The 16,021-nt window shown below is 41.7% G+C and overlaps 1 protein-coding gene across 1 annotated transcript in view; it reads left to right on the top strand.

Moving 5' to 3' along the window:
• The window catches only part of LOC140191985 (regulator of G-protein signaling 22-like), a 204,855-nt gene that overhangs the window by 121,993 nt on the left and 66,841 nt on the right, over positions 1 to 16,021 (top strand). The window contains exons 13-15 of the mRNA XM_072249889.1: positions 8,058 to 8,159; positions 9,588 to 9,782; positions 11,733 to 11,819. Of these exons, the coding sequence (XP_072105990.1) occupies positions 8,058 to 8,159; positions 9,588 to 9,782; positions 11,733 to 11,819 (384 nt within the window). The remainder of the gene's footprint in view (positions 1 to 8,057; positions 8,160 to 9,587; positions 9,783 to 11,732; positions 11,820 to 16,021) is intronic.

Below are 16,021 nucleotides of genomic sequence, written 5' to 3'. Positions count from 1 at the left end.
CCCTGTAACTAGCGAGTACGTGCCTCTGCTAACATGCATGTCACCCACATTGTATTTGAAAACAAATGATAGGTGATGGTCAATGTTTTTGTTTCTTTTGCTACTTCAGTGCTGTTAGATCATGTTGTGATTCACAGCTTTGCCTGTTGGCTACTTTAGGAGTGTGGGTTTGTCAGTTTGTTTTTGTAGATGAAACTTAAGCTACCTTGGCAGGAAGGATTCCTTCTGGCACTTTCTGGAGAAAACATTTCCAAACTAGATTTCAATTTATTTCAGAGATCAGTGACAAACCGACAGTCCTCTACACATACAAGATGCTGGCAGAACTCAGCAGGTCAGGCAGCATCTATGAAAAGATTAAGCAGTCAACATTTCGGGCAGAGACCTGCCCTCAGGATTGGGGAAAAAAGAGATGAGATGAGAGAGTAAGAAGGTGCGGGGAGGGGAGATTTCCAGGATTGCAGATTTTCTCATGATTGTGAGTCCTCTACACGTGACTACAAAATTCAGACCATTTGGTTAGTCATGGGACACCAGCAGAATTAATATCCTGGATTCTTGCACAAAAAAACAAGATGCTGAGGAACTCAATAGTTCAACAAGCACCTGAGGAAGTTTCAGGTCACGATCGTTTATCTAGACCATGCCCATTTGGATTAATTGGATTTAAGGTTGATTAACTGACCAATGGCTTAATGAATCAGGGCCTGCATGGTTTTGCTAGCATGGTTCGGGAGGGTTTAAACTAATTTGCGAGAGGGATGGGACCCAGAGCGATAGAGCAGTGAAAGGAGTGCATGGAGTAAAGCCAGATCTAACATACAGAGAGGCTTTGAGGAAAGAGAAGCAGAATAAACAGGGTAAAGACAGTAAGGTAGAAATGTGTGTACCTCAATGCAAGAAGCATCAGGAACAAAGGTGATGAACTGAGAGCTTGGATACATACATGGAATTATGATGTAGTGGCCATTACAGAGACTTGGCTGGCACCAGGGCAGGAATGGATTCTCAATATTCCTGGATTTCAGTGCTTTAAAAGGGATAGAGAGGGCGGAAAAAGGGGAGGAGGAGTAGCATTACTGGTCAGGGATACTATTACAGCTACAGAAAGGGTGGGTAATGTACAAATTGAAGGGATTGAAGGCAGATAAATCCCCAGGGCCAGATGGTCTGCATCCCAGGGTGCTTAAGGAAGTAGCCCAAGAAATAGTGGATGCATTAGTGATAATTTTTCAAAACTCGTTAGATTCTGGACTAGTTCCTGAGGATTGGAGGGTGGCTAAGGTAACTCCACTTTTTAAAAAAGGAGGGAGAGAGAAACCGGGGAATTATAGACCGGTTAGCCTAACGTCGGTGGTGGGGAAACTGCTGGAGTCAGTTATCAAGGATGTGATAACAGCACATTTGGAAAGTGGTGAAATGATCGGACAAAGTCAGCATGGATTTGTGAAAGGAAAATCATGTCTGACGAATCTCATAGAATTTTTTGAGGATGTAACTAGTAGAGTGGATAGGGGAGAACCAGTGGATGTGGTATATTTGGATTTTCAGAAGGCTTTTGACAAGGTCCCACACAGGAGATCAGTGTGCAAACTTAAAGCACACGGTATTGGGGGTAAGGTATTGGTGTGGGTGGAGAGTTGGTTAGCAGACAGGAAGCAAAGAGTGGGAATAAACGGGACCTTTTCAGAATGGCAGGCGGTGACTAGTGGGGTACCGCAAGGCTCAGTGCTGGGACCCCAGTTGTTTACAATATATATTAATGACTTGGATGAGGGAATTAAATGCAGCATCTCCAAGTTTGCGGATGACACGAAGCTGGGTGGCAGTGTTAGCTGTGAGGAGGATGCTAAGAGGATGCAGGGTGACTTGGATAGGTTGGGTGAGTGGGCAAATTCATGGCAGATGCAATTTAATGTGGATAAATGTGAAGTTATCCACTTTGGTGGCAAAAACAGGACAACAAATTATTATCTGAATGGTGGTCGATTAGGAAAAGGGGAGGTGCAACGAGACCTGGGTGTCATTATACACCAGTCATTGAAAGTGGGCATGCAGGTACAGCAGGCGGTGAAAAAGGCGAATGGTATGCTGGCATTTATGGCGAGAGGATTCGAGTACAGGAGCAGGGAGGTACTACTGCAGTTGTACAAGGCCTTGGTGAGACCACACCTGGAGTATTGTGTGCAGTTTTGGTCCCCTAATCTGAGAAAAGACATCCTTGCCATAGAGGGAGTACAAAGAAGGTTCACCAGATTGATTCCTGGGATGGCAGGACTTTCATATGAAGAAAGACTGGATGAACTGGGCTTGTACTTGTTGGAATTTAGAAGATTGAGGGGGGATCTGATTGAAACGTATAAGATCCTAAAGGGATTGGACAGGCTAGATGCAGGAAGATTGTTCCCGATGTTGGGGAAGTCCAGAACGAGGGGTCACAGTTTGAGGATAGAGGGGAAGCCTTTTAGGACCGAGATTAGGAAAAACTTCTTCACACAGAGAGTGGTGAATCTGTGGAATTCTCTGCCACAGGAAACAGTTGAGGCCAGTTCATTGGCTATATTTAAGAGGGAGTTAGATATGGCCCTTGTGGCTACGGAGGTCAGGGGGTATGGAGGGAAGGCTGGGGCGGTGTTCTGAGTTGGATGATCAGCCATGATCATAATAAATGGCGGTGCAGGCTCGAAGGGCCGAATGGCCTACTCCTGCACCTATTTTCTATGTTTCTATGTTTCTATGATCCTCTTTTGAGTCAATATGGGTGGAAGTCAGGAACAGGAAGGGAGCAGTTACTCTATTGGGCGTATTCTATAGGCCCCCTGGTAGCAGCAGAAATACAGAGGAGCAGATTGGGAGGCAGATTTTGGAAAGGTGCAAAAATAACAGGGTTGTTATCATGGGTGACTTAAACTTCCCTAATATTGATTGGCACCTGATTAGTTCCAAGGGTTTAGATGGGGCAGAGTTTGTTAAGTGTGTCCAGGATGGATTCCTGTCACAGTATGTGGACAGGCCGACCAGGGGGAATGCCATACTAGATCTAGTACTAGGTAATGAACCGGGTCAGGTCACAGATCTCTCAGTGGGTGAGCATCTGGGGGACAGTGACCACCGCTCCCTGGCCTTTAGCATTATCATGGAAAAGGATAGAATCAAAGAGGACAGGAAAATTTTTAGTTGGGGAAAGGCAAATTATGAGGCTATAAGGCTAGAACTTGTGGGTGTGAATTGGGATGATGTTTTTGCAGGGAAATGTACTATGGACATGTGGTTGATGTTTAGAGATCACTTGCGGGATGTTAGGGATAAATTTGTCCCGGTGAGGAAGATAAAGAATGGTAGGGTGAAGGAACCATGGGTGACGTGAGGTGGAAAATCTAGGCAGGTGGAAGAAGGCAGCATACATGAGGTTTAGGAAGCAAGGATCAGATGGGTCTCTTGAGGAATATAGGGAAGCAAGAAAGGAGCTTAAGAAGGGACTGAGAAGAGCAAGAAGGGGGCATGAGAAGGCCTTGGCGAGTAGGGTAAAGGAAAACCCCAAGGCATTCTTCAATTATGTGAAGAAAAAAAGGACGACAGGAGTGAAGGTAGAACTGATTTGAGATAAAGGTGGGAAGATGTGCCTGGAGGCTGTGGAAGTGAGCGAGGTCCTCAATGAATACTTCTCTTCAGTATTCAGCAATGAGAGAGAACTTGATGATGGTGAGGACAATATGAGTGAGGTTGATGTTCTAGAGCATGTTGATATTAAGGGAGAGGAGGTGTTGGAGTTGTTAAAATACATTAGGACAGATATGTCCCCGGGGCCTGACGGAATATTCCCCAGGCTGCTCCACGAGGCGAGAGAAGAGATTGCTGAGCCTCTGGCTAGGATCTTTATGTCCTCGTTGTCCATGGGAATGGTACCGGAGGATTGGAGGGAGGCGAATGTTGTCCCCTTGTTCAAAAAGGGTAGTAGGGATAGTCCGGGTAATTATAGACCAGTAAGCCTTACGTCTGTGGTGGGAAAGCTGTTGGAAAAGATTCTTAGAGATAGGATCTATAGGCAATTAGAGCATCATGGTCTGATCAGGGACAGTCAGCATGGCTTTGTGAAGGGCAGATCATGTCTAACAAGCCTGATAGAGTTCGTTGAGGAGGTGACCAGGCATATAGATGAGGGTAGTGCAGTGGATGTGATCTATATGGATTTTAGTAAGGCATTCGACAAGGTTCCACATGGTAGGCTTATTCAGAAAGTTAGAAGGCATGGGATCCAGGGAAGTTTGGCCAGGTGGATTCAGAATTGGCTTGCCTGCAGAAGGCAGAGTGTGGTGGTGGAGGGAGTACATTCAGATTGGAGGATTGTGACTAGTGGTGTCCCACAAGGATCTGTTCTAGGACTTCTACTTTTTGTGATTTTTATTAACGACCTGGATGTGGGGGTAGAAGGGTGGGTTGGCAAGTTTGCAGACAACACAAAGGTTGGTGGTGTTGTAGATAGTGTAAAGGATTGTCAAAGATTGCAGAGAGACATTGATAGGATGCAGAAGTGGGCTGAGAAGTGGCAGATGGAGTTCAACCCAGAGAAGTGTGAGGTGGTACACTTTGGAAGGACAAACTCCAAGGCAGAGTACAAAGTAAATGGCAGGATACTTGGTAGTGTGGAGGAGCAGAGGGATCTCGGTGTACATGTCCACAGATCCCTGAAAGTTGCCTCACAGGTGGATAAGGTAGTTAAGAAAGCTTATTGGGTGTTAGCTTTCATGAGTCGAGGGATAGAGTTTAAGAGTCGCGATGTAATGATGCAGCTCTATAAAACTCTGGTTAGGCCACACTTGGAGTACTGTGTCCAGTTCTGGTCACCTCACTATAGGAAGGATGTGGAAGCATTGGAAAGGGTACAGAGGAGATTTACCAGGACGCTGCCTGGTTTAGAAAGTATGCACTATGATCAGAGATTAAGGGAGCTAAGGCTTTACTCTTTGGAGAGAAGGAGGATGAGAGGAGACATGATAGACGTGTACAAGATAATAAGAGGAATAGATCGAGTGGATAGCCAGCGCCTCTTCTCCAGGGCACCACTGCTCAATACAAGAGGACATGGCTTTAAGGTAAGGGGTGGGAAGTTCAAGGGGGATATTAGAGGAAGGTTTTTTACTCAGAGAGTGGTTGGTGCATGGAATGCACTGCCTGAGTCAGTGGTGGAGGCAGATACACTAGTGAAGTTTAAGAGACTAAGTGATAGGTATATGGAGGAATTTAAGGTGGAGGCTTATATGGGAGGCAGGGTTTGAGGGTCGGCACAACATTGTGGGCCAAAGGGCCTGTACTGTGCTGTACTATTCTATGTTCTATGGCCAAAGGGAATGAGATATAAACTAAAATTTTAATTGTTCACAAAGTTCAACAATCTCATAAATTATTGTTTATATTACACCATCTTGTAATTGTTATATGCCCCATTTCCATCCATTTTCTTGTCATTTAATCTCACTTGCCATTCAACCATCATTGGATTCTCAATTTCCTCACTTGCAGACCAGAGTCAATTCGGATTGATAACAACATCTCCTCCAGAATCTCCATCAGCACAGGTGTACCACAAGGCTGAGTGGTTAGCCCCCTGCTCTACTCGATTTACACTTATGACTGTGTAACAAAGCACAGCTCCAATGCCATTTTTTAAGTTTGCTGACAAAACCACTGCTGTTGGCTGAATCAAGGATGATGATGAATCAGTATATAGGAGGGAGATTGAAATTCTGGATGAATAGTGCCACAACAACAATTTCTCTCTTTCAATGTCATCAAGACCAAGGAGCTGCTTATTGACTTCAATAGAGGGAAACCGGAGGTCTATGAGCCAGTCCTCATTGGGGGATCAGAGGTGGAAAGAACATAGAACATGGAATAGTACAGCACAGTACAGTCCCTTCGGCCCACAATGTTGTGCCGACCCTTAAACCCTGCCTCCCATATAACTACTACTACGTCAACTCAGGCCTAGGGGGCCGGTGTCGGGCATGATGAAGGACTCTCCACTTCTCCCTCTCCCTCATCGATGTGTTCAGTTCATCTACATTAGCTGCGCTGCTGTCTTCTAGGAGCATGTTGACCATAGTCTAGGGAGGGCGCCCAGGGTTCATCCTCCCATGCTTGGGCTCCCATATGATGACTAGGCTCCCATATAATCCCCCACCTTAAATTCCTCCATATACCTGTCTAGTAGTCTCTTAAATTTCACTAGTGTATCTGCCTCCACCACTGACCCAGGCAGTGCATTCCATGCACCAACCACTCTCTGAGTAAAAAACCTTCCTCTAATGTCCCTGAACTTCCCACCCTTTACCTTAAAGCCACGTCCTCTAGTATTGAGCAGTGGTGCCCTGGGGAATAGGCACTGGCTGTCCACTCTATCTATTCCTCTTTATATCTTGCATACCTCTATCATATCTCCTCTCATCCTCCTTCTCTCCAAAGAGTAAAGCCATAGCTCCCTTAATCTCTGAGCATAATGCATACTCTCTAAACCAGGCAGCATCCGGATAAATCTCCTCTGTACCCTTTCCAATGCTTCTACATCCTTCCTATTGTGAGGCGACCAGAACTGGACACAGTACTCCAAGTGTGGCCTAACCAGAGTTTTATAGATCTGCATCATTACCTCATGACTCTTAAAATCTATCCCTCGACTTATGAAAGCTAACACCCCATAAGCTTTCTTAACTACCCTATCTACCTGTGAGGCAACTTTCAGGGATCTGTGGACATGTATCCCCAGATCCCTCTGCTCATCCACACTACCATGTATCCTGCCATTTATTTAGTACTCTGCCTTGGAGTTTGTCCTTCCCAAGTGTACCACCTCACACTTCTCCGGGTTGAACTCCATCTGCCACTTCTCAGCTCACTTCTGCATCCTATCAATGTCTCTCTGCATTCTTCGACAATCCTCTACACTACCCTCAACACAACCAACCTTTGTGTTGTCTACAAATTTGCCAACCCACCCTTCTACCCCCACATCCAGGTCGTTAATAAAAATCACGAAAGTAGAGGTTCCATAACCAATCCTTGTGGGACACCACTAGTCACAACGCTCCAATCCAAATGTACTCTCACCACCACAACCCTCTACCTTCTGCAGGCAAGCTAATTCTGAATCCACCTGACCAAACTTCCCTGGATCCCATGCCTTCTGACTTTCTGAATAAGCCTACTGTGTGGAACCTTGTCAAATGCCTTACTAAAATCCATATAGATCACATCCACTGCACTACCTTCATCTATATGCCTGGTCACCTCCTCAAAGAACTCTATCAGGCTTGTTAGACATGATCTGCCCTTCACAAAGCCATGCTGACTGTCCCTGATCAGGCCATGATTCTCTAAATGCCCATAGATCCTGTCTCTAAGAATCTTTTCCAACAGTTTTTCCACCACAGACGTAAGCTCACTGGTCTATAATTACCCAGACTATCCCTACTACCTTTTCTGAACAAGGGGATAACATTCGCCTCCCTCCAATCCTCCAGTACCATTCCCATGGACAACGAGGACATAAAGATCCTAGCCAGAGGCTCAGCAATCTTTTCCCTCACCTTGTGGAGCAGCCTGGGGAATATTCCATCAGGCCCTGGGGACTTATCCATCCTAACGTATTTTAACAACTCCAACACCTCCTCTCCCTTAATATCAACATGCTCCAAAACATCGTGTGCAAGGTTGTTGCTGTGACACCACACCACCTGCTGATCTAACTCACTCCTGCATGCCTCGTCATTACCATCTGAGATTCTGCCAACTATAGTGGTGTCATCGGCAAATTTATAGATGGCATTTGACTGAGTCTAATCACATTGTCATGAGTGTAAGGAAGTTAGAGCAATGAGCTAAGGGCACATCCTTGATGTGTGCCTGTGTTGATTGACAGTGAGGAGGAGATTTCTGATCCTCACTCATTGTGGTCTCCCGATCATGAAGTCAAGGATTCATTTGCGGAAGGAGGTACAGAGGCTCAGTATTTGAAGTTTCTTGATTGTAAAGTATTAACTCTTTTCCTCACTATTTTCCAGTTATGGAGAAATGCTATAAACCTGTGGAAAGACCTGAGGGAATATCAGCAACTTTTCTATGCAGAAATTTTCCAACCTTTCAAACTCAAGAGACAAGCTCAGGCAAGTTATAAAACTAATAATGGGGCAAGTCTTATTGTCAAAGTGTATGAGGTTTGGAAATATTTTGCAGAAAGTCAAGCAGCTTGCCCAACCAACAGACAGAATGCTCTATTGGAGCTATAAAAGGAGTGAGCAGATAACTAGCCTCCAGGGGGATTTTTTTTCCTAAGCACGAGATTCTACTGATGCTGGAAATCCAGAGAAACACACACAAAGTGTGGAAGAACTTAGTAAGTCAGGCAGATTCTATGGAAAAGAATAAACAGCTGAAGTTTTAGGACAAGACATTCCATTGAGACAAGGTTATTCATCAAGGTATTTTTTCTGAAGTTCCAATTCAACCTGCTTTATAGGTTCTAGTGTGGCCAGGAAACTGCAGTGAAGCAGTGCATACTTTGTCCTCGAAATTGTCACTATCACACATTCCTTTGGGAACCAATCGGAGCAGAGTACTTCCATCCAAACATTTGGCTTCTCCCCCTGCACCTCCATTGTAAAAAAAAACTTAGAAGTCTCTCAAACTTCTACAGGTAAAGATTGCATTAATTTGAAAGCTCTTTTCCATGGTTAGAGATTAAGCCCATCACAGCCCCTGCACCCGCCCTCTCCTTCCCCTAGCCTTGAAGTTGGGAATCTAAACATTCTGGTCTTGTGTCTTCATTGAGTCTTTCCCATCTAACTTTAAGCCAATCAAGCTGACTTCTCAACGTCAGGCCCAAAAGATGCATGGAGTTAAAATTCCACATCACATGCGGAAACTCTGATCCATGACTTCTATGTCCAAGTGCTGCCCTATCACCTTCAACACCACATCCCAGCCTCCAACCTAATCAGCCCCAATGAATAACTAAGCTGTAGTTAGCGAACTATTATAAAAAAAAACACACTGATTCTTCTTCATATCTGATTGCTGACATCAGGGCTATAAAATATGTCTGAGTTGGAGTGGAAGAGCAGAAGAATTCCAACATTTTTAATGATTTTATTTAGCTGGGATTTCTTTAACGATATTCTCATTAATTAGCTAGCTTTTGAAAATAAGCTACAGTATAAATGTCTGTAACGTGATTATTCTCACCACAGTTTTGTAAGAGTTATGAGTTACAAACTGGGATATTTTCATATTTAAATAATTCCACAACTCAGTGGAAGATTTATGGGAGGGTGGTAAGATAGTCGGGGAAATTATTGTTACTAGTTTCTTGTCACGTTGATTCCTCTAATATTTTAAGAATGAGATGAACAGCCCTACTGACTGGACTTCCTTGGAAATTTTAGGTAATTGAATCGCTCATGTTTGCCTGATTTTGTAATCCAGTTTATTTTAGGCCAAAATAATATTTTATATTCTTAGGGAACTTTATGTTCTATGTTTTAAACTTTACTGATTTCTGACTGAGCTTTTCGTATTATTTCCATATGTTTTAGTACATTTTTGCAACATACATTGTTGATGGGTCTTCATCAGATGTTGAATTAAATGCAGAGAATAGGAAAAGCATCTATAAACAATTGGAGCCACCTTTTGAAGACTTGTTTGATCAAATAGAGGAACACACTCTTATCTTGCTTCTGGTACCATGGATTCATATGATTGAAATAGACATGTCAAGGTTCAGAAAGGTATAATCTACGGTATTTATCCAACTAGACTAGAAATTGGTCATTTTGTATTACTTTATTTCTGTGTTTTTCTATATTGTTTATTCTTTCCTCATTAATAAAACTAGCAGATAATTTGATCTCCATTCTGTTAATAAGGACCATGTGTGAAATAGTTATCTCTAAGGGAGCACTGGTCTTCTAGATCTTCTTGATATGATGACTGAGCTTTAATAACTGAATATGAGGATCTCAGTGATTGCTGACAGATCATTTATTGCTGGAAAAGAGAAAAATCTCACTGAGCATGACTATCCTCACACCCTCCCAACTCCCTCAATAAAATGTCTATTTTGCTATTATTTTGATAAATGTTTTTATCTTTGTGTCAAAGGGTTTCAAATTGGAGAAATGCAAGGTAAGTGACTCAGTATTGCAATGATTAAGCAACACTTTACAAAAATGCTATTGGTGTCTGTTTCCCACTGCTGTCAGTAAGGAATTTTTATGCTCTCTGGGTACTCAGGTTTCCTGCCACATTCCAAAAATGTAAAGTTAGGGTTATTAAGTTGTGGGCATGCCATGTTGGCACTAGAAGCGTGGCACCACTTACACACCCAGTGCAATACTCGCTGATTAGATTTGATGCAAGTAACATATCTTGCAATGTTTTGCTATACATAAGATAAAAAATAAGCCAATCTTTAGAAAACTTATTGTGCTTGTGTAAACTTATCTACTGTATGTTTACTGTCCCATTATATTATTTATTCATAGGTATAAAAAAGACAAATTACTGAGTAACAAATTATATATTTAGATAGATACAGAACAAATTAGAAGACTACCAATACTACCACAGAGCTATGAAATTGTGCATTAGTTCCTAATAGTTATTGATGGAAGAATTCATTCAGCATACACTGCCATGTTCTTTTGATTGATTGTAAGCAAACAAAATCAGTGCAGACCCCTTTTGCAGATAATGGACTCCATCGTACAATGCTTTTGACGATAGCATCCTCCAAATGTTCATTTTCATTGCAACATTCAAGATGGTTGTTATTACTTTCAAATTCTTTATAGTTCCTCACTTGCTGAAGTAGTGAAATAATTTCCTTTTCAATCCCAGCCACTTCTGGCATCTCTGAGCCTGAATGTTTGAAATCACAGTGATAAAAACAGTTCTAAATTGTCTTGCTGCTTATTTCTTACCAACAGTCAGTGACTAAAAGTCACTGCTTTTTGAACGCATACACAACTGTCGCTATTTAAAAACTGTTTGCTCTAAGCACAGTGTCGTGTATAACGGACACACAAGCGCACAAGATGAACTCTAGTTACAAACCGTTTGGCATCAATCCCCTGTCCCCGTTAAGCACCAAATAAAGGAAGGCAAATCCAGGCTACTTTCTCAATTAGTTTTTGTTCTTTAAGAGTTGCTCAAATAAGCGGCTGCCTGGATTAATTGGACCCCACTGTGTATGTTTAAAGTAGCTGATCTGAAAATATATACCATTCTAGAGTGAACCCGTTAGACAGTTTTTATTTTGTCTCCTTCTGCAAAAATACCTCCTGAAGTAAATGGAAATTATACTGAAAGTTGACTGAAATTCTCATCATCATCCAGTACATACTATTGGAATGATGTGTTTTACTGTTCCAGCTGTAAGGTGTTTGTACTTAAAAAAAGTAAGGAGTTTGTACTTTCTTCCCATGACTGCATGGGTGTCCTCCAGGCACTCCACATTCCACCCACATTCCAATGGTTAGGATTGGTGAGTTGTGGGTATGGCAATACTGCAGGTTGCCCCAGCACATCTGTGTTGGCTGTTGATGCAAGTGACACATTTCTTTGTATGTTTCAATGTTTTGATGTACAGTACCTGGGTCAAATAAAGCTAATCTACAATCTCTTTAATCCTTGTGTTAGTATTGTTCAGTGACACTCTGGTCATCTTTCATTTCCAGGTGAACCTTGTAAGAGAGACTCGACATTTGGATACAGCATACTACAAGAAACTTCAAAAACTGCAAAATAAGATTTGGCCAAATAAAGTAAATAGCTCTGTGTATTTTGAAAAAAAGGAATATTAGGTATATTTACAGAAACACCAAGCATAAGAAGTAAGAGTCTCCAGTCTCAGTTGCCACACTGATTATTTTTGTTAATATAATTTTTTGGGGGTGGCACGGTAGTGTAGTGGTTATCACAATGCCTATAGACACTCAGGCTGTGGCACTCTTGAATATGTACCTAATCTTAACCAGCATTTATAACTTTTGCCTTAAGTTTTATTTAGAGGTGTAACCCTGTTGCTTAAGCACCTAATGAACATAAGTAAGCATTCCATTAGTGATGATGCTGGAGGAACTCTGCAGGTTAGGCAACGTCTATGGAGGGAAATAAACAGTTGATGTTACAGGCCAAGACCCCTCACCCGGATTGGAAAAAAAGCAAACAGAAGCCAGAATAGGAAGGTGGGGGGAGGGGGAAGAGTGCAAGCTGGCAGTTGATAGGTGAGGGGGAAGGTGGCTGGTTGGGGGAGAAAGTTATGTGATACACTGAAGAAAAAATAATCTGATAGCAGAGAATGCTGGACCATAGGATAAAGGGAAGAAGTTGTGGAACCAGAGGAAGGGTATGGGCGGGTCATGAGGGTGGGGGAGAGGAACAGAAAGCACTAGAGGGCCACCAGAATAAGGGGAACCGAGGGAAGTGGTTACCAGAAATTGCCATCAGGTTATAGACTATCCAGAAGGAATATGAAGTGTATTTGGCCTCCAAAATGCACTTAGCATTATTATGGCAGTAGAGCGGTCAGGGGCAGACATGTTGTATGGGAACGGGAAGTGGAACTGAAGTGGATAGCCACTGAGAGATCCTGGCTGTTGTGGACAGAATGAGGGTGTTCAATGAAGCAGTGCCCCAGTCTCTGTTGGATCTCACTAATGAAGAGGATTTTGCATGGGAGCACCAGATACCCTGACAGACCTGCACCTCATCCACAGGATTTTCCCTACCAAAGTGGAAAACCTCACATTTTTCGCCATTGTACTCCATCTGACATGACGTTGTCTACTTACTGTGTTTGACTAGATCCTCTTGAATCTCTTGACATCCTCAAGGTTACTCATACCTCTTTATTGTTTTGTGTTATCAGTAAATTTAGAAGTGTTACATTTGATACCCTCAGCTAAATCATCAAGACTAGTTTGAAGAGGCATTTGAACTTAAGAAAGCCAATACTAGGAGCAGGTAGTGTCCGAGACATGGGTGGAGGGCATGATGTGAACCTATAGAGGTGGGGTGTAGAGGTTTTGCTCGTTCTACAGAACCTGCTCTCTCCTTGGCATTACGGGGGTTGCAAAGAAAGCAGCCATTAGGACTGACACAGATGCTGCAGAGCAAGCTTCCAGACAGCTATGGATCAAGACGTGTGACCTGTGGACCATTGCTGCTGGGACATAAGCTGGGGCCTAATCAACCCTGGCTGGATCACCTGGGCAAGATTGTCTGATGTTGAAAGACCCAAAACACCCGATGATCCCAGATTACATCACTGATGTTGTGTCCCAGCGCATCCTAGGATGTATCTCAGCATCAATATAGGTTGTAAATAGCTGGTCCCTCCAATACATAACTAGTCATCGTCTGTCAACTTGGGAAGAATTTGTTTATTCCCACTTTGTTTTCTATTTGCCAACTCTCAATGCATACCCCCTTCCTCCCCAATTTCAATACTGTAATCTTGTTTGCCAATCTCCTTGAACCTTTGAGAAAGCCTTCTGAAAGTCCTCTGGTTCCTTTGTCTATTCTGTTGCATACAAACTCACGGCACCAGAATAGATTAATCAAAGATGGTTACCCTGCAAAAAATACATGTTGACACTGTCTAGCCACGTTATTTTCTAAACATATTGATATCACACCTTTTGTTATAGACCCCAGCATTTTCCCAACTACTACTGTTAAACTAGTAATTTGATTAGTTCCCTGTTTTCTCTCTCTCTCCTTTCTTAAATAGTAAGCTCACATTTGCTATGCTCCAATCTGCAGGAACTATTGAATTCCAGAACCCATAAAATTTGTAAGATAATTAACTGAGCTTAAACTCTCTCTAAAGTCACCCCTTTCAAAACTCAGGGATTAGATCATCAGGTCCTTGGGATTTATCCATTTATAAATACATTAAATTATTGAGGTATATTGTTTTACTATTTTGTTTTCTTGTCCTTATTTTCCATGGACTTTTGTTTCACTGGTATTTCGGGAAATTATTTTTGATTATTATTCTACAAAATATTTGTTTAATTGCTCTGCCATTTCTGTATTAGCAGTTAGATATTCTCCCATCTCAATATATTACCTTCACTGGAGCTTTCATTTTACAAATCCATCAGTGCCTTTTTATGTTCCTCTAACTTTAGATTTTCATTTTAACAGTTTCCCTTGGTTATCCTTCAATAGATTCTAAAATGCTCCAAGACTTTAGGCTTACTGCTTTTTATGGCAACTAATAATTTTCCTAAATGTAGTTCAGACAGCCACATTTACACAAGGGGTTTGTTCCTAAGAATTGGTTAGAAATGTCCATTTTTGATAGTAACTGCATTCTGTATGCACTTGCTACATTTTTTCCATTTTATTGAATAATCAGCCAACCACTACCCAACACCTAATGAAATATATACTTTATCCAGTCATCAATGAGTACCATAAACCATTTTTATTATTATTAGCTTGAAAATGTTTTTAAAAATGTATGAGGGAATTAGCATGAAATTGTATTTTTATAAGTCAGGTCATCCATAAGCAATGGAAACTATTTTTAATTTCTCCCATTGGGTAAATTCTCCTGTTGACCTCAAGGAATAAATATATTTGTCACTTTCTGGCATCTTCCCCCTTCCTCATCAGTCCTGAAAAAGGGTCTTGGCCTGAAATGTCAACCATCTGTTCGTTTCCATAGATGCTGCCTGACCTGCTGAGTTCCTCCAGCATTTTGTGTGTGTTGCTCTGGATTTCAAGCATCTGCAGACTTTCCCATGCTTATACTTGTCACTAATTATTCAATATTTCATCAAATGCTGTTAATTATCTGCCCATTTTAACAGAGCTTGCCTTCCTACCACAGCCAAATTGTCTCCCATACTTTCACAGTTGCCTTTGTACCGACTGAAAATCCAAATTTCACATTCAACTACATTAGTTTCAAACTGACTATAGAACTCTATCATATTATGGGTATTCTTTCCTGAGGCTCCCTTCACTACAAGATTAGTAACATTGAAATTGGAATTGGTTAATTATTGTCATATGTAGTAAGGTACAGTGAAAAGCTTGTTGTGCATACTGTTCATACTGATCAAATCATTACACAGTGCACAGAGATCATTCAATGTAAGATGATAAAAATACAGAGTAAGTGCAGTGCAGGTAGGCAATAAGGTACTAAATCATAACGAGGCAGATTGTAGATTGAGAGGTCAAGAACTATGTTTTATATCCCCTCTTGCTGCACAGTACTAGGTTGAAAATAATTTCTTCCCTGGGTCAATTCAAAACATTATCTATACCTGAAATCTGCGGGCTAGAACGAAGAATGGATTCCAGAAACACACTGTTAGCACTGATTTGAATCGAGCTGTCTACCATAGATTAAGGTCTTTCATGATTACCATATTACTCATATTACTTATTCACACAGAACCCACATTTACTTGAACCCACAATTACTACTTGAAGTTCTGTAGATAGCTCCCCTTGGTGGCTTTACTTTTACTTGGTTATAACTCAACCAATTATGATTCAATACCATTGAACCAAAATAGTTCCATGCTGCTGTACTAACATCACCATACCACATCTTTCTCCTTTTTATCTAACCTTCCTAAATGTTAAATACCCTGGAATATGAAGTTCACAGTTTCAGCCACCTTGCAGCCACATTTCTGTATTGGTGACTGATTCATACCGATTTTATGACTATTGATGTCTCAGCACCACCTTGTTGCAGATACTAAATAACAAATCTTTTTGTGGCATCTTGGAATGGTATGAAATTCGTTAAATTCAAAAATTTAAAAAAAAGGAAAATTATCAAAAATCACTTCTTTTTGAATTAGCGTCCTTTGACCCAAATGGATAACATAACACAAGCACACATAACTGACGCTATTTAAAAACTGTTCACTCTAAGCATGGTGTAGTGTCTAACAGCCACACAAGTGCATGTGACTGAAGCTAGTTTGAAATT

Source organism: Mobula birostris (genome assembly GCF_030028105.1).
Source record: "Mobula birostris isolate sMobBir1 chromosome 1 unlocalized genomic scaffold, sMobBir1.hap1 SUPER_1_unloc_1, whole genome shotgun sequence".
Classification (NCBI taxonomy): Eukaryota; Metazoa; Chordata; class Chondrichthyes; order Myliobatiformes; family Myliobatidae; genus Mobula; species Mobula birostris.
The sequence above is the reverse complement of the archived record's forward strand: the minus strand, read 5'-3'. Positions and strand labels throughout refer to the sequence as shown.